General features: G+C 45.5%; 1 protein-coding gene across 1 annotated transcript in view; it reads right to left on the reverse strand.

Annotated features, from left to right (window-relative positions):
* The window catches only part of vta1 (vesicle (multivesicular body) trafficking 1), a 35,138-nt gene extending 19,243 nt beyond the window's left edge, over positions 1–15,895 (reverse strand). The window contains exons 1-3 of the mRNA XM_047021603.1: positions 15,678–15,895; positions 7,319–7,413; positions 3,693–3,820 (exon numbers count right to left, since the gene is read on the reverse strand). Coding sequence (XP_046877559.1) covers positions 3,693–3,820; positions 7,319–7,413; positions 15,678–15,768 — 314 coding nt within the window. The 5' untranslated portion in view covers positions 15,769–15,895. The remainder of the gene's footprint in view (positions 1–3,692; positions 3,821–7,318; positions 7,414–15,677) is intronic.
* Between the last annotated feature and the right edge of the window lie 3,886 nt (positions 15,896–19,781).

Raw genomic sequence — 19,781 nt, forward strand, 5'->3', positions numbered from 1 at the left:
AACAATCTAGTAGACCTGTTTTGGTGTGTTCTGAAGAACAGTCTAGTAGACCTGTTTTGGTGTGTTCTGAAGAACAGTCTAGTAGACCTGTTTTGGTGTGTTCTGAGGAACAATCTAGTAGACCTGTTTTGGTGTGTTCTGAGGAACAGTCTTGGAGACCTGTTTTGGTGTGTTCTGAGGAACAATCTAGTCGACCGGTTCTGTTGTCAGGACCCGTTTAGATGGGGCCTACACAACGAAGCAGCATTTGGGGTTAGCAAGGTCACTTCAGGTTTAACCCTGGGTTTACAGTGTTACGGTGGTTCACCTTTTAACGGGGTAGATCGCCACACTGCACGCCTAACCTGCTCGGGAGAAGGTTATGTTTGAGATGACAGATGAACTGCTGACCAATCAAATCGGTTGGAAAATGGCATCATCCTTTCTAGAAGATCCCGTGACCTCAGAGCGCAAACAGTGAGGGGGTCAAAGGAGACCGACAAACTTTTAGAGATCGACAAAACCCTTGGTCTTTCCCTGACGAGTATCTTTGTATTCACAGATATCGTCCAATCACAGAGTCAGATAAAGCACTAAAGCCGTTTACTTGTTATAACTTGTAAAAATGGCAAGTAAGTCTATTTACCTGTTTGAATGTTTTATATTTGTTGCGATCGTTTAGCACTGCCGTGCAGCTGAAAGAATTTGTCTAAAATTGTCTTACACGCCATATGAATACATCTCAGCAACACATTAATTTAATGTAATACACAATCATCGTCAGATTTACTTGGGTCTCAATGATTGGACGGTGATATGGATGAGCCTATGAACTTACGCATTCACAGTCGTCAATTTTTGCCAGTTTTCTTTCCAGCCTTTGGCAGTAGCAACAGTGTTGCTTTAAGCCTGTACTTTAATACATTTTTTCATCTAAATATTTGATTACTTTGGTTTCTTCTCATGATCAGCTTGTGTAAAACCTGCAACTCTGGTAGACTTGTCCATGTTTGCAATTGGTTATATAGAACACAAACACTGCCCCTTTTGTGTGAACGCTCTCATGGCTAGATGGGGAAAACCTGGGTTGAGTTATTGAGTTGATAACCACCGTTGTGACACCCAAAACCAGTCTAGACAACTTGTTCTATTCCCAGGACCAGTCTAGACGACTTGTTCTATTCCCAGGACCAGTCTAAGAGAGCTGTTCTGTTTTCAACATCAGAAACAGAATATTAATATAACTTGTTTCTCGTAATCCTGACCTAAAGACAGAACCCTTTATGTCCTTTTTCAAAAAGTTTCATATTCTGTGCTGTGTTTAGATGTTGACACATTATGCTTGCACACAGACACACACACACAGACACACACAAACACACAGACACAAACAAACACAGACAGACACACACACACAGACACACATACACACAGACACACACACAGACACACAAACACAGACAGACACACACACACAGACACACATACACACACACACACACAGACATCTCCTCCTCCCCCAGCTCTGCTCTCCTGTCCAGACAGCCATGATGTCATCTATAATACAAACCCTGTGGTGTACTCTCGCAACTAGTTTCCTGTCTTTTCCCTGCTGAATTATCCTTATTTCATATTTTCTTTTCACAACATTTTCAGCGTTTTCCAGAGAATATGTGGGCTACCTAAAGACCCAGTAGCAAACAAGGGTGCAAATAGCATCACAGACTGCCGACTAGTCCAGTCAAATAGCCAATGAAGTGCGTTTATCAATTCACCTGGTCCACAAGCCAGTCCAGTCAGCTTACTAGAGAGTCAGTAAGTCTAGCGAGTGAGCTAGCCATCCAGCACTTGTGGTTAGGGTTGTGGTCAACATGACCATTAATCACCGCTGACCACAGTTCCTGTACATGGTAAATACTGTTCCCAGGGCACGAACAAGCTCTACAGATGGAGGGAGACAGGAGGCTCTCTGACAGGAGCTATTCTACAACCTGGATAAAAGAAACCTTTACCAAGTATTACAAGTTTGCCATCTGATCTAGGGGACAACTATGGGGTCCAGATAAGGCACTTGGGCTTGACAGGCTATGGTTCTCTGACAATGGTTCTCTGGCAAGGCTGATGTGGAAGCATAGCTACGAACCTACTTAGATGTGTATGCGTGTGTGTGCGAGCGCATGTTAGTGTGTGTGTGTGTGTGTGTGTGCGTGTGTGTGTGTGTGAAAATTGCAATACAATTCTTTACGGATCTTTAGCTGTGCACACACACACACACACTCACTCACTCACTCACGCACTCACTCAGACCATGACCCAGAGCTATTTACATGTATAAGTTGTCAAGCCTGCGCCAAACCTACATACAGATCCTCACAAGACCTCTCTCTCTCTCCTCCCCGCCTCCTGTCCTTCGCTGGCTCCAGATATCTGATCTGACCCCACTGTCACCCACTCCATCTCCCTTCTGTCTGTCTCGTTCATCTCTCCGCTCGCTTCATTTCATCAACTCTTTCGCTCTAAGACTTGTTGATAAAAGCTGCAGCCTGCAGAAATGCAGAAGCTCTGATGTTCTAGCCTGGGGAAACGGCGATGGATTTTTCAATACGATCATCGTGGTCCACTCGTGGTCTTGAAACATTGAAGACATGGCGAGCACAGCTGTGCACGCATCATTAAAACTTTCCAAGGAGTTGGATTGAGTAGTTAATGAACGCGCAAAAACAAACCACTAAACTGAACAAAATGGTTTTCTTTCGGTGTACAAGTTCAGAACGCATGTCAATACAAAGGGATTAAAATCCCTCAAGTTATTATTTTTTGGAGGGGGGGGGTACATTTTGTTACTTGTTCGTAGGAGAAAGTGAGTCATCAGCTTTTGATCTGAGAGCCACGGCAACGAACGAGAGAGAACTTTAATGGAGTTTGAGTGAAACATCTCTGGTTGCTAGGAAACAAATGTGTGATTAGCAAAGAGCTGACAGATTCTGAATATATCAGGGGAGGAAGATCTGTAAACCAAATTACCACTTAGTACTGTGGGAGACTAACACACATTTTAATTACAGAATGTTCCAATTCAAATTGACATCACAGTGTGTTAGGGTTAAATTTGCCAAGCTTATGGAATGCAGAATGCTGACTGCTCCTGTCTCTGCTCTGACTGTTTCTGCCTGTGATCTGTTTACTGTCTCTGGTCTGGCTGTTTCTGTCTCTGCTCTGACTGTTTCTGTCTGTGATCTGTTTACTGTCTCTGGTCTGGCTGTTTCTGTCTCTGGTCTGGCTGTTTCTGCCTCTGGTCTGACTGTTTCTGCCTCTGGTCTGACTGTTTCTGCCTCTGGTCTGACTGTTTCTGCCTCTGGTCTGACTGTTTCTGCCTCTGGTCTGACTGTGACACACTCCTGCTCTCAGACACACTCACGCTTATTCAGTCTGGTCCTGAATCAGTGGCTTCTCTAGCACTGATCACCCCTAGGCATCATTGTTTTGCTGTAATAGTGCACATTTGAGACCATTATAGGTCAGCTGGCAGGCTTATTGTGTCTGATTGAGAGACTGCTCCTGTGCCCCCTGTGTGTGTGTGTGTGTGTGTGTGTTTCAGTGAGAGGGGAGATAAATCCCTTTTGAAACTCCTTTGAGGTGGTTGTTTGTCATGCTGTACCTGTTACCCTCCGAGTAAAACCGACGGAATCGACGTGTAAAATCAAACGTCTTACTTGTGGAAGCGTCCGGATCTATCTTCATTGTCGGCGTAGAGGAACATCTTCAAGGCGTAGTTCTCGATGTGCGCGTTGCCCACGACCTCCTGGGTGATGGACTCGCTGTCGTGCAGCTCCTTCTTCATCTGCAACGCAAACATTTCAAAACGTCAAACTTTATTAGACGTACCAGCACAGCGTGCGCAAGGCCGCTCGACCACCAGTCTCACTTTGTCCTAGTAACGGAGACGGGACGGATCAAGTCAGGTGGGTGGGGTGGGGGTTAATCAGACCATGGATGTGATGGGCTTCAACTCCTCTGAAAACAAGGAAATGTGAGGTGGCGTAAGGCACACTTTGTTGTAAACGAACAACAGCGATCGATCCTCGTTCACCGTGGATCAAAGCAGCGCGAGGCCTTACAGGAGCTGCTGTGTTTGGTGTGCTGCCAGCTGGTTGTAGTTATCAGTTATCTGCCCGGCAGACACACACACACACACATCACAGAGGACCTCCAACTGCACAGCTGCACAGATAACGCTCATCTCTCTGCCTATTTCTCTCTGTCTCTCTCCCTTTCAACTGATCTGTCTTTCAGCTAATGCTCACTTTTTCTAGACACACAGTGATGGGTTGCACACACACACACACACTGTTCTATGGATAATGCACACACAGGTGGCTATGTGTGTTGAGAAAACATGCACGTTGTCTTTCCCTTCAGAAGCGAGGGTTTCTATAAAGTTCCTGGGAGAGAGACTCACACTCTTCAAAACGTCCATACACGTAGGAACAAACCCCCACTTTCACTCCGGAACACTCCTGTAATTAACGGAGAATAGACCATTGGTGGAAGGTCCTTGGGGGTAGAGGCGGTGAGCCATCAGCTAATTAAACAGAGAATAACCAACCCTGCCACTCGGAAATAACTAAACACTTTCTCCAAGGAACCATGCTTTTCACCTGTAAAAAAAAAAATACACCATTTGAAGGTCGCTTTGGATAAAAGCATTTGCAAAATTTATGATTTGGGGGAGTATTTTTTATAAGGCAGCTTTCAACGGGAACGGCCTGCTTTAAAACTAATGACTGAGTTACACCTTTAAAGCTAACGCGGCCACAACAATGACTGCTGGTGGACCTGTGAGAGTTAATCCCGATATAGTGGTACATTCGACCCCCCGCCAGTTCTGCTTCCATTAGTGGTTTGTTGTGGCGTAGCGCCCGCTGCTAGCCTAGCCTCCGCCTGCTGAGCCCACAGGCTGCGGCAGAGCTAGCCCCTACTCCGAGCTGCCGTCGTGGCCAGCCAGGCGGGCTAGGGTTTCCCCGTAAAAATCACTAAAGCAAATAATACTGGTTACATTACAGCAGGTGGACCCCGCGCTGCTGAATGGACGTACTGTTCGGCGGGTTTTTTAATGAAAGCTCAGTCACCGGGAGACATGCCTCTCAGGCGGCTCGGGGCACAGTGCCTGGGTTTGTGCTACGGCGGAGCGCTGGCATGTCGCTGGTGAAAGGGGGCTGAGAGGTGCGCTTTGGGGAGGGGAGAGGATGAGGAGTTTGAGCCGGGGGAACCGTCGCCGTTGGCGGGACACTGGTTTCGCTGCTTCGATAAAACAACTCAAGGTTTGGGTTAGCGAGTACATGGTTGTAGAGTAGGGATGCTGGAGGGGGGGGGGTACGTATCAGTTCCCTGTTCACAAAAGAAGAATAATATTTACATGCTTGATAACATGAACAAGAGTTGCAAAAAAGATGATTCAACTGACAGGAGATTAAATAACTAGTGGGCAGCAATTTCTTGGATTAATCCCTCCACTCTGCGAATGACATTTTTACATGAGGTCAACCAAATCCATTTCTCCCATGGTGCGAGTATACATTTTTATGACTCCAAGCTGAATTTCCAACATCCTAAAATGATGAGGGGGGAAAAAATCCACCTGAGAACCCCCACAGGAAACAGTAAGTGGAGCCCCAGTATGTCTTGCTCCACTGTTGACCCAGTCATGGGGCTTGGAGGCAAGGAGGAGGGGAGGGGGAAGGGGGGTGAAAGGCTGCTGTACAGTTCACTGTCCCACCATGTCCTCACAAAAAAAGGCCTTTAAGAGCGGATGTACCCTCTGGGGATGGGCTCTTACTTCTCTGTCAGCCTGGCAGAAGCATAACAGGAGCTGGAGAGACATTTAATGAAACCCGGACCATCTCCAATAAACCCCGGCCCAAGGGGATAAGGGGACTCCAAGGGCCCCACCCTCATTCTAATTGGTTCGGGGACGTCCATAAATGATCTCCGGGGCCCTCGAGCCCCAGTAGGTTACGGCGCCGGCGGCCCACTTCCTGTTTCTCTGTGTGGAGAAGCGCTGTAAAAGCTCCTGGCGTTTGAACTCCAAAGAGGCACTTAACGAGCCCGAGGTGTGCGCCGCCTCTCAAAGGAAGCCGGAACGCTAACGAACGGCCCTTGTCCTCCCGACCTTGTTAGCGGCCCGGCTCTCTTGATCCGTTATAAACAACTAGGGGCTGGATCGAGCTGTACTTTCACATGGAAAACTTACCGGTTATTGCATTGGATGAGATGTAATATTTCCATGTCCTTTTTTTTTGGTTGCTAATACATCTGGTGGGATTTGGGCTGGGGAGGACGGGGGTACAGAAAAGAAAGAAAGACAGGCAGAGAGAAGAGAAAAAGGAGACCTCCTTGCGCATTCGACGTCCCCGACGCCTGACTCGTGACGCGTTCGGCCGCGTAGGATTCCCTGACTCGCAGCTAATCTGGTGACCCGAACACGAGGCGAGCGTTGCTTTCACTGCGCCTCCACTCAACACCGCGCTCGATAACGGTGCGTGCCTGTGTTTGTGCCTCACATAACAGAGGCAGATGGGAGGGAAGAACCTCTTAAAAGTTCAATTTCTTCCCTAACGAATGGTTTGAATGACACACGATTTCCAAAACTTGATTCCAAGACTCCGAGAATCAAAACAGAGTTTGTCTAAAGAACTTTCTTTGACGTTCAGTGGGTCTGAGTGGAGACAACGCTTCCCTGTGTTGAGGGTGGAGAGACCCCATGGCGCTCGTGCTTATGGCTCCGACCGGACGACCTCGCCCGCCTTCGCCTCCTTCAGAGGAACCGCCACGTGGCGAAATCTTTAGTCTCTGTGTGATTCAGACCAGAGCTCACTCGCTCTCTCTTTTGGTAGGCATCTCTCTCTTTCTCTTCATCTCTCACTCTTCATTTATTTACTATCTCGTTACTATTTACTATCACCCTTTCTCTCCCTTTTTCCCCTCTCTCATACACGCACACACACACACAAACCTACACACACACAAGCGATTCTGAAAGGAAACTGAGCCTGTCGAGAGGCCAGCACCTGACTACCTCAGTAAGAGACCAGGGAAATGTCAAGACTTTTAAAGTGCCATATGCAGCCCGCCAGGTCAAAGAGATATCTGATAACCTCGATCCCGAACCCAGACCTTATACCCAGAGATAAACGTCTTTTTATTGACTGGCTGGCACAGAAGGGGGGCATAGGGCAACATGTAGAAGGACCAGCTCCAATATCAAGCTGGCGCTCCAGTGATTTGTGCATTAGCTCCGAGTGACCCCGACCTGTATGTGGAGCTAATGTCGCTATCGTACCGTTTCCAGCTGGTCCATGAGTTTGATGAGGAACTTCCGGCATTCTGGCGTTTTGCTGTCCAGCTTCATCCCCGTCTGCATGGCATACAGCCGGCCTGGGTGGGAAGAGGAGAGACACTAGGATTACTGTGGGATCTCCGAGACGCGTCGGAGAAACAGGGGGCGTCGAGAGAGACGAAAAAATGACACACACTTATATCACTGGCTTGTCGCGAGGAGGCACGTTTTTCCCAATGAGGGGTTTTAGCTGTTTACCCAAAAAATGTAGCCCATATCAAGTGTGGGGGGGTTGGAGTTGTGTGTGTGTGTATAATGTGTGCGTGTGTGTGGAGGGGGGGTTGCAAGTGTGAGCACGTGTGTGCGGGTGTGTGTGGAAAAGGGGTTTATGATTGAGTGTGTGTGTGCGTGTTCATATAGCAGCATGTCTAGGCCAGACAGCTGGGGTAGTGTACATGTGGACTTGTTTCTGTCCAGGACTCGTTACCCCACCCCAGCTCTGACTGGTCGACGTCTCAGCAGCTCTCGTCCACAGTGACAGCCAGTGTCAATATTTGCATTGTTAGCTATTGTCTCTCCAGTATTGTATCACTCAGCACACTCTGCTTGCATAAACACAGTCTTGGCCCTTGTGTTTTCAACACCCCTCATCCCTCTCCCTCTTCAACTCCGCTGAGGCTGGGGCTGGGGAGAGGAGGCTACAGTGGGGAGGGGCAAGGGCTTGGTTAAGGAGGCTGGGGCAAAGAGGCTAGGGCTGTGGAGACAAAGCTGGGGCTGGGAGAGGCTGGGGCTGGAAGAGGAAGCTGAGGCTGAGAGAGGAGGCTGAGAGCGTGGAAAGGAGGCTAGAGCTGGGGTAAAGAGGCTGGGACAAGGGCTGGAGCGAGAATGCTGGGACTGGTGACTGGGGTGCGAGGCTGAAACTGGGGATGGAGAAAGAAGGCAGAGTTCTCCTTTGTAATCCTAACCTCACTGCCTGGCTGCCTCCAGCACACTGCCTGGCTGAAAAGCTCATTTGCACCCAGGGTGATGGAAGCCCTGAGGAAATGAAAAGAGGACCCGGTGGAACGGCGAGACAGGCATACAATAGGTTTGTCAGCTGATTACCTGCAGCAGGAACAGACTGTAACAGACAGCAACACAAACAACAATGGGAATTTTCCTCGCCCATTACTGGGTGGGAGAGCTACAGAAGGACAAACTAGATCTGAGAAGTGCAGACCCAGAAGGGATTTGGACCTGAGCACGGACCATTAAGACCAAGACAACCTCGTCGATGATGGAGGGACGTTGTAGGGACATGCGGGGCTGGAGAGGACAGAGTCAGAGAGGGTCAAACAGAGAGACAGAAAAATAGAAATTTGGGAGGGAGGGTCTTCCCTTCAGTCAGCTCTACGCATCAATAGAGTCTTTTACTCTCAAACCCAAACATCCATTGAGACTAAATCAGCAAATGTCACTTTTCCAAAAGTAAGGATGGAGTTTCATGCTGCGTAGAGAGTGTTATGTGAAAGGGGTTTATTTCACAGTCATTACATTGTAAACCACAGAAATAACAACTCCCCACAGGAAAAGCAAATAGCAAATACACCCAGCTGGGAACTGTTCCAGATCCAGCCAACAACCTGCATTTGATAGGAGTCACCTTGTTATCCAAGGTGTCTGTGTTTTTCACATGGGTCTTTAACTTTCAGTCCGGTCAAAACAATAAGCTTGAGGTGGAAAATGTCATCGCTCAAGATTTGAGAGCTCTGCTTTAGGTACAGTAGTGAATAAACCTAGGCTACCATGAAGAAGGTAGGCCAACTGCTGTTTTAAAACCACCATCTCAACATAGGCAGAGACCAGACACCTCCTGACCAATGTCTGACCGCCAGCTGCAGTTTAAAATCCCTTTTCGACCAAGATACAAGACAACCAAAGCCCTGGGATGTAAAATGAAATGGTGCTGGCAGGCTGTTAGGTGAGGCTAGGCGAGGCTGAACTGTGCTAGGCTAGGAGAGGCTAGGTGAAGCTATGCTAAGCTAAGCAGTGCCAGGCTAAGCCCGACTGTGGTGACTAGACCAGGAACTGCCCTGGGGCATTGAGAGCCAAATGCCGAGGCAGGCCTGTTTCCACTGTTATCTCCATCTCCACACTGTTCTGATAACACAGGCTCCATTCAAATAACAATACAACGTGAACCCACGGAAGCAGCCGGGATAAGGTCAACCGTTTAGCAGACCAAAAATACAACCGGCAGCACCTTTCACAGGACGAGAACTGATTGTATTCAATTAAAGTCAAGTGTGTGTGTGCTGACTTTGAATGGGCCTCACTACTGTTAGCGTATTCTTTCAGGCTTTTACAACGCAGCTTGACTGAAGCAGGAAGACAGCAGCCTAATAAAGATAACCCTCCACAGAGACCGGTCCTAAGCTACAGCCACAAAGCCTGACACCCAACAGGCCGACAATCGGCTCTCGCTTCGCGAGCGGAATGTTTTTGTGATTCCTCACACTTGTTTGGAGCAACGGAAAAGCTACAAAAAGAAATCGACGGCCAATAAGAATTCCTGACGTGTCGATATGCCAAGCGCCAGTCGATATTTCCTAAACAGCGGACCACAGGCCTGTCCCTGGGGACCAATGTATCCCGGGCTGACGGCTGCTGCGGAACATCCCGGCAGCCACGCACACAATGTCAGCCTTTGTCCTGCCTGCCTGCTGGCCTGCCATCATCATCACCACCACCACCATCATCACGCCCATACAGCTTGACATCCCATTTTCCTCTCCCCTCAAACAATGCGACACAAGGGACCATTCAGCGCTGCGGCACAGTGCTGTGAGCGCACGTCCATCATCCGTCGTGCTGTGGCCTGCCGGGGCGACGCTGGCTCTAGACAATCAGATAAAGATGGAGGAGAGAGGGAGGGAGGGAGGGAGGGAGGGAGGGAGGGAGGGAGGGAGGGAGGGAGGGAGGGAGGGAGGGAGGGAGGGAGGGAGGGAGGGAGGGAGGGAGGGAGGGAGGGAGGGAGGGAGGGAGGGAGGGAGGGAGGGAGGGAGGTAGAGAGCGAGAGAGATAGAGAGAGATTGCGAGTGAGATGGAGGGAGAGATGGCGAAAGAGAAAGGGGTGGAGGGGGACTCTGGAGATGACTCTGAGGAATTAAAAGTTCCTGAAACTCTCCACAATTAGGGAATTGTTTAAGCAACACCCATTCACAAGGATTCACTGTAGGACAGCCCAGGGCCCTACAGTCGGCAATACTGACAAACTCGGATAAAAGTGAAGCTCTGTCCCGCAAAAAGCTACAATCCCCATCCCCCAATCACGAAACTAGGTCGGACATAGTCAGCAGAACATGGCGTTCCACCTTCCTGGGATACACTGGGTGGACACTTCGGAGCGATACAGAGACAACGTGCTTGTGTGAGAGCGGCAGCCTTTTTGACATTGTTTTGACGAGTATAAAGTCTCACTTCTATAACAGGACTTCGTCCTGGACCGCTAAGGGAACGCCGGTGCTTTGAAGACAGGCGCCCATGACGCCTTAGACAGCTCAAAGGCTGGCGGGTTCACCTCATCTCCACAGGAGCGCCTATCATCTCCCAGGCACAAAGGATACCAGCGGCCCTGTCAACAACACTTCTGTCAGGACTGGATCTCCCCAGTCCGATCCATCCCCCCTGGCTGGGTCACGGTGGGAGCTGCAACGGGGCAACGGAATCTTAGATTAACGATGAAGCTGGAATCGCTGGAGCCTCAGAAACAAGTGCTGAATGTTAGTGGAGTACTCGCAAAAAGATTTTCTGAATTTGAGGTATAGGCTACATGCTTGCCCTGGCACCATTCCCTTCGTACGTAGGCTTGACGTTAGCCATAAAAGAGACTGCGAGCGAGGGAACAAGTGACGCCCGTCCCCCTCTCTTTCTCTCAAAATCGTGTTTTCTGGTATTCTGACTGGCATATGCTGCCAGCAGCAGAGAAACCGAATTGTGTATTCTGGAATGCTAGCCCGCGCACTGCAGTCCACGACAAGGAGGTTATTATGTGGAGTCTGGGGCTGGAGTGGCGGCTGTTGCGTCTGAGTTGCTGGAGCCTCTCCAGGAGGCAGCAGGGGGAATCTGTCAGAGACAGAGCCTTTTCCATAGGGTTAATACCAGGACAAGGACCAAGCCCAGGCCTGCTGCAGGGGATGGGAATGGGGACTCGGGCTGAAACATGGGGGGGGTAAAGCCTTGCCATTGGCCTTTGCAAGGGGACAGGATACAGAATACAGGTCCTAAGAGGATCCCAGTCCAGGGGAGAAGAAGTTTGGTCCTTTTTCCTCTCAGCGGCAGTTTAAGATCTGACGCAAAAAAAAAGGCCACAAAAAGGCCACATAAACCCACTGTGAGAATATCATGTTCTTTACTACATCTGAAGAGCCTCAAAGTCGATGTGTTTTCTGCCGAGGAGAGATATGAAACCCCTGTGCTGGTAAATCCTGCTCAGCTGCCAGGAAAGATGCTGTAAAGGGTCAATCACAGCATACTTAAGCTTCATTCACACAGAGAGAAACACAATCAAATTCAAATGAATGAAGACAAACTGTCGGCCACAAAGGTTACATCATGTGAAACGAAATCCGGATGTTTATTATAAGAAAACCAATCAGTCTGATTAGTCAACTGACGGCATAAAATGTGGACTTGGCTTGCGATAATTAGTCCAGCCCAACAAACACACTGCAAATAGAGTATGCAGCAATTTCAATTTCATTGTAGTCCGTTTGTTGGAAGTGACAAATTGGCACAATTACAAGTCCTACATTGAAGCTTGGCACTGTTGTAGACTGACGAAAGCAGTCTCCATTCAGCTTGGGGGGCTGAATCCTGAGTTTTTAAGAAGTGCTTCTATTTGGCAGGCCCATGTTATAAGATCTCAATCTAACATATTCCAGCCTATCCTAATGTTATACCACAATCTACCCCTAGACAGAAACATGTATATGAATAGGCCTGCTTTAAAGACTTGAAGGTAGATACCATCCATTGCTTGTGGCAACAATAAAACAGATCTGTTGTGAGTCGGATTCGAGTTATCGGAGCTTTGAGGCTGGCCTCGCGCGAGTTTGGACCTCTGCAACAGCACCAGCGTACTCGTCTTGCCACTGGAGATGAAGCCAAGCCACAAAGATAATGAGCGACATCAGGTCACCATGGACACCACTATAGCAAAGACGCTATACGAGCAGCAGCCTGGCGGAACGTGAACTCCAACACAGAGCAAACTCTGATCATCTCCAGGCTCAGAAGACAGTCACCCCCCCTGGTCAACCTGAATCAACAAGCCCGGTCAATCACCCCCGTTAAAGAAACCATGTAGCCTTTCCCATGCCGCTGTTGAGCCCAGAGTGCGAGTGCCTTGCTAACCCTATCCATGTCCCAGAACAATGGTGGAGTCACTCAGCTGTATGCCGTTGCTGACCTCCAGTGGCATGCAGAATTACTGGACCTCGTTGACGCTTTCACACATAGCCTTACTGTAGACTGGCTAACCTACAGTTAAAACTGCTGCTCCTCTATGGGCTGGGCTCTGCTGGTTAATCTATGGTTGGTTGGTTAGAGAAACGCTAGGCTAGGTTCACGCTTAGTTGCCCAGAGACAAAACCCCAGTACTGGTTTGCTGCTGTCTTCCATTGACCATTGAAACTAATTGGACACATTGATACAAACACTGTCTATACCAAGAGTACCAAAAGTATTTTTTGAACATAATCTCATTATCTCGGAACTGCCACTGAGATCTGGCACAGTGGGGTGGTGTCACACTAACAGCTGTGCCAGAACTGGAAAAACCTGCTCCCCTGCATGAAGCTGTGCGGCTCACAGCACGTCCACCATGTCCATTAGCCTGACACGGTCTTTATCACCTCCAATATCACATGCCTAATGAGCCAGTGTTCCCATTGGTCGAGGGCAGAGGGTGAGTGATGCTGGGTATCCTATCAGGCCCTAGAAATCTCCATTCTACCGGTAATTTAAAGGTTCTCACACTCTGTTAAGCACACAATGTAGCCTATTTATTTAATGATTACAAGTTATATAATGTCATACGTTTGGACCAAAAAGAAAGTGTTCCAAACTGCAAGAACATTTTCAACCAACTATGTCACATTTTTACCTTGTTCAACCATGAAATTGCCATTTGTGTTAACATTTGGAACGAATCGGCACAGAGGGGAAAAGGGGAACCAATAAGAAAAAGGTTCCACCACAACTACCACTTGTTTACTTTCAACATATCGGAGGGGGTGTGGTGGAGGGAGGGGAGGGAAGAGCAGACAATCGGGACAAATCGTCCTTTTCCACATCATATGCAGATCATGGGATGTTTTTGTCTTTCAACACAACTGTTTGTTTTACAACAAATGAATAAACTACAGCTGAATTAGTTGCCCTGTGCTTATTAACTAACAGGCTAATTACTTTCCAGATAATCATCTTGGTAAAGGTTTGAATTAAATTTGGTCAACAACAAAATATATATTTTTTAGATGGTCACCTTTACAAAACATTAAACTGTTCAATGTGCACTATTCATAATTCATTTGAAAAATTAGACCTATAGTCAGCATTGTTCTTGTAGGGATGGACATTTTAATCAATATTTTAGCAGGGAATCCATTAGAATCCAGGGTATCTTATTCGAATGGAGCCCTTCTTATTATGTATGAGTGTGTAAGATCAAAAGGACATGAATCCTTCCAAGTAGCTTTTAAGCCTACTGAGCCCAGCTGCAATATGACATTAATACCTACACAGGTAATAAGGGTGGTTGACGTGAGCTCAATTCCAAAGTGGGGGGGGGAAATAATTTCTCAAATCAATGTGAAATAACATCTAGTCCAATCAAATTTGAGTAAGTCCAAATATAATGCGGCCCCATTGGTGTCCTTCATTGTTTCACATTCAAACTTTTTCATGTGGTAGTTCTAAGGTCCTCTGGAGTGACATCCCTTTTTCTGATAGCTTATTCAGAGATGAACAGACAAACAAGAATACTTTGTGCTGGGGGACACAAACAACCACCAACACTAACGATGTGGGTCCATTTTACTCAAATGAATCAGCGCAGTCTTTTATGGGATCTGTCTGTCCAACACAACACAATGTGCACTTGAATATGTAGTCAGTCCAACCAACCAGCGGCTAAAGCTTGTGACTGGTTCCAGTCACATCAATTTAACACTGACAGCAGATAAAAGAGAAATCAGGAAGAGAGCCTGTGGTGAATATGCAAATCATGTGCTTCACAGTCATTAATATGTAAATACTGCCCGTGTTCAATCTCATCCCAAAACATGATGAAAAAGAAGACATCACAGTAGCAGAGACAGTTTGAAGCCACGGCCTTAAAATCATATACGGCACAACAAGAACGTCTCTGCCCAGTACATCTCTCGGACCAAAGGGATGCTCTTGATCAAATGAAGTTCTGCCAAACACCTCGAGATCTACATAGAGATCTACCATCCTGTAGGCTTTAACCCAAGGCCTATTTAGGCTAATGCAACCGATTCTAATCATTTGTTGGAGGATAGCTGAATGGTTTATCATATACAGAGTCACACGTCAGGTTGGAGCAAAACAAACATAATAATTTGACTTCTGGCGTTGACATGTCACCCGGGTTTGATTCCACATTGGCCTTGGTTCTACAATACATTATTGTCTAACCGACACTGATAAATAAACGATATGCCATGAATAAAATATTTGTTAAATGTTTAAAATATGTATTTGTATGTTGTAGTCTACTCTACATAGGATACTGGAGTGGAATAAAATGGCATTTAGGCCTAAATTATATGACTCGCCGGGCTTAATTGTTCTATTACAATACTTTGGTGAGGTGGGGCTGGGTAGGACTGACCACACTGACGCAACCACAGATAAGCATTGACAAACCATGATTACTTGGTTCAGTTTAAGCCTCGTGATAGGACGAGAGTACTGTCATTCAAGTAGCATAGCTTGGTTAACTTAAAGTTAACTTGCGCGCCATCAATGAGTGTGAATGGTCATTAAGTTTACGTTTGGAGCAACACTATCTCTGTGGATCCGCAACCAACCAGGGTTAATAACCAGAAGTCCACTTTTTCCTAGTACAACTCGTAGTACCAGCTAGCTAACGGGTTGCGTCTGTTCAGCCAACAACAATGACTAACATTCTCTATTATTCTTTGTGTAATCACCGTATGGATATAGACAACAAACCAACAAAAGAATTGACCGATTTAGCTACCCACCTACTTTCATATCTGGCAATCTCAACATATGAAAGAGCTAGAAACCCAACAATAGCTCACTATGCTAAACATGTTCACTACAAACTCACAGTAATAGGCCACGACAGGATCCCTTTTCTCGTGCTCCTGTGCTGTTCTTAGATGGTGCTGAATGGCTTTTAGCTGTGGAGGGAGAGCCATATCCCTGAATATAATGTCAAAAACACACAAAAAGGTTAACCGACATCAATATAGCTACTTCCAAGCTAGCTTGTTATTGTTTGCAGCCGCTTCCGCACTTCCGCATCCGCATCCTGAGGGTGTGCGCGTCATCCAAGCCACCAATGATGTTGCTGCTCTGTATTGCTGTAACTACTTCCTGTGTTATCCATCCACATTTCATTCCCCTTTTTCCCGATAAATAATTGCTCAATTGCCTAAGAATCTCTTTAATAATGCCAAAAATCCCTGTGTGTCCGTATGTCTGTGTATTTTGTTAAGGGATTTTATAGCGAGTTTACCGATTATCTCAAGAACCGGGCACTCTGCAAAATTAATATTTTGCCGGTTTCTTTTTTATAATCCAATAGAGTGCAGTGCCGCATTTAATGTTGTATGGATCAGCATTTTTTAACATTTTCAAAAAACAATTCACCTAGTGATGGATCTTTTTCAGCCATGTTGAGCTCGCTTTTGACTCATGTGGGACTGTATGATAACCTCAGTAAATTGTATTTAGTTAATGAACTAATGAATAACAGAGGCATTTGCAATGAAAAGAAACTAAGCAGCTAGAAGTAAAGAAAATAGGGACATTTTGTTTCTTATTTAGAAGCAAACTCTTTTACAACCGATATGGCCATGTTAGCTGGTGTAACATTGAATCAGCTGCTTTCAAAAGGTTTTCTTTATGGATGAAATGCTGGCTAGCTAACAGAATGACTATATAAAGTGGATAGGCTACTTTCAGTAGGTATTGATGAGTGGATTTAGTTACATAAATTAATGTATTTACTGATGTCAAAACTGTGAAACTTTCGTCCGCACGTGAAACTTTTCTTGTCCAGACGTGATGGGTTCTCGTCCGAACGAGTGTTCTTTTTTCTTCTTTTTTCAGGTTTTTTCAGGGGCTCTATACAAAATGCCTCTGTACACAAACTTTTAACACAAAATCAAGACATTATCACCAGCTGCATCACGGACTATTGCTACCACTTTAGCGTCCTTGGTCGGTTTCCTGAAGATGGATAGCGATCCACAAAAAAAGACAGGAACATGTTGGTACGAATTTAGTCTCCTCGGTCAGTTACCGTGTCTCATGCGAATGCAATACAGAAAATACAAGACAATTGTACAGCATGGCATAGCACAAAGGAAAAAATGCAAACGGGAATGTAAACAAACACCCCTTAGGCAGATCTGTACAATCAAGCGCATTGTGAATTAGGCCTACAATTATAACAACTGGCTCAACCATCATGCATGTAGGTCTTATGACTTCTGTTATGAACTACATTTCTAAATGTTTGTGGTGGCAAGAGAATTTAACAGAACCAATACAATACATTTTAATCAACATAACATAAGCAATTGATAACGGATGAAACAGTAGACAAATGAAGGCTATATAATCAAGCATGAATGAGACCAGAGCATTGGCAATTTGTTTAAAATAACGAGACATTTCTATTATGATGTGTACGTGACTAAAATAGATGATGTGGGGGTTGAACAGGTACTTCAGATGACAGAGAATTTCATTTGTGATCTGAGACATAGGTAGCCTACCAAAAGCCACTGAGAAGAACTGTCATTACCAGCTGCATCTAGGGCACTGCACTATCCATCTATTATTCCAGAAATCTGTGTATGTCATCGACATTATTGCGGACACTGTGCCCTATCTGTAATTCTAGGATCCTGTGTTTGTGTGGTTCACTGATAATCTTAATAACTGACTGCATCACGGGCACTTTGCACTAGTATACTATAATAGTGCAATACCATACTAAGAGATTTTCATTAATTCAATAATATTCTATGTTATAGACCTACTAAGACTAGCCTGGCTCTGCCCTCCTACATACTTCCGCTCAATTTGAATTTTGCTTCTGTACTAGGTCTGGCCATTCGGTACGTAAGTCAGATTTTTCAGGTAGATTTTCTACCGGCGAATCGGTGAACAGTGGCTGAGAACGATGACGTTGATGTCGTGCGCTAGTTTGTGTTGTATTTCCGTAATGGCGGCGGAGAAAGATGCGAGCGAAGCCATTTGGTCCGTTGTGGCAACACTGCCGAATATCTATAAACTAAAGCCGGAGAAAAAACAGGTTTTGCTGAATTTTGTTGGTGCCCATGATGTTGTGGCCCTCCTCCCCACAGGGTTCGGGAACAGTTTGATTTTCCAGCTACGGCAGCTAGCTCTGTTAGTGGTGAAGGAATTGGCTAAGGCGAACGCTAGCAATTGGTTATGGCAGATCAGAGTGGCTCTGGGCAGATCCAATAGTTTTAAACTTCAACAGAGTACCCGCCTACAAGGAAGTCAACGCTTGTCAATGGAGCGAGGCCAGACTCTGTACAATTGAAATATACGAGAGTCTGGTTAGGACCAAGCTAACCAGGCTAACCAGACCACAAGCGAGCTGAAATAGAAAAGGCCTTGTCATACAAATTGTTTGGTCAATATGACATCACTTCCAGAAGAATCTTGTAGCAGACCACCTGTTATAAACATGTTTTAAATTAATCATCTAATGACACAAAATGATAATTAGACATAAAACAACTGTCTAAAACATAAATAGTCATAAAATGCCCCTTTTATTAAACAAAGCTGAGTTGTACAGTACAGTATGCATGAAATACAAATCAGAGTCAAAACTGAGACAAAAAATGAAATATGTAAAGTGAGATAAAATATCCTTTAAGAAACTAAGAAAACTAAACATTGCAAGTATACATTTGCAAAACTAAAACATAAACATGATAAATATATCTTTCAGTGTTTATTTCTTCGACCTTTATAGGACAGAAGCCGAGGGGAATCCAATTAACCCATTTGACCCTGTAAAGAGTATAGGCATCACTTTGCTATGCACATTTTCCACGTCCCCTCAAATATGAATAAAATATAATCAACTTCTATTCCAAAGCGAGTTAATCTGATTGTACAGACTTTTGAAGTTGGCAGTGTCCTAGACATCTAGCAAACCTAGTCCAGGACTCAAAACAATGTTCAACGGGTGTGTCTCCATTGAAGATTCTTTGTTACTCTGCTAGATCTTTAGACAAAACTTAATTCTAGAGCCTGGCCAATAGAGGCACACTTTAAAACCATCCACCTTCAACAGAAACCAGAACATAGAATGCCATGTTGTACCTGAGATGATACATGTCGCTGAAACTTAATGACAAAAGTTGGATGGATGCCTGATAGTAACTTGTAGATACACAACAAAAGAGGTCATTTTCAGTACGACAACAACACTGATTGTCAATCTAAAACCATTGAGATTACCAATATCTATCACATTGTGCCCAGTATTCTAATCCACAATTGCTCGTTTACCACAGGTTGTTGATAAAATGCATGACAGATGTGGCGTCATTGACAACCTTGTTCTTGAACTGGAATTATGTAAATATATACTGTATATTTTTTATTTCTATAAATAAAAGCACCTACCAGATAATCCTTTTTTTTAATTTAGAGCCTCATACGGTTCTAGACCTGATTATACTGCACAAATAATTTATACAGACACTTTCAGTACTGTAACGTTTTGTAAATCATTTTGCCTGCCTTTTTTATCAATAAGGATAATACTGGGTGTCTGTCTATGTCTTGACGTGACAATATTACTGTGGTAGTCAGGTTTGTCAGAAATACATCAGCCCTTTTGAAAATCAAAACAATGCTATTAATATTTTTGGTTCAACTCTGCATTATTGGCTAGAGTGAGGAAGATAGGAGAACAACTATTGAAGTGTGTCTCTCTCGTAGTCCAATGACTAATCATTTTACAAGTACATTCCATCATAAGCCAACCAGTCACAGTTGGTCTTCTGAACCAGTTATTTGAGACAACAAAAGGGATTATGGGATTCTGACTCTTTGCACATCCGACACAGATTCAGCAGAGGTATGTTGTTTTTTTGTGTTTGTTTTTTCTTGCCTTATTGTCAATGCGAGTCAGACCTGCGCAGCTGAGAAA

This window comes from Hypomesus transpacificus, chromosome 6, assembly GCF_021917145.1.
Source record: "Hypomesus transpacificus isolate Combined female chromosome 6, fHypTra1, whole genome shotgun sequence".
Taxonomy (NCBI): domain Eukaryota; kingdom Metazoa; phylum Chordata; class Actinopteri; order Osmeriformes; family Osmeridae; genus Hypomesus; species Hypomesus transpacificus.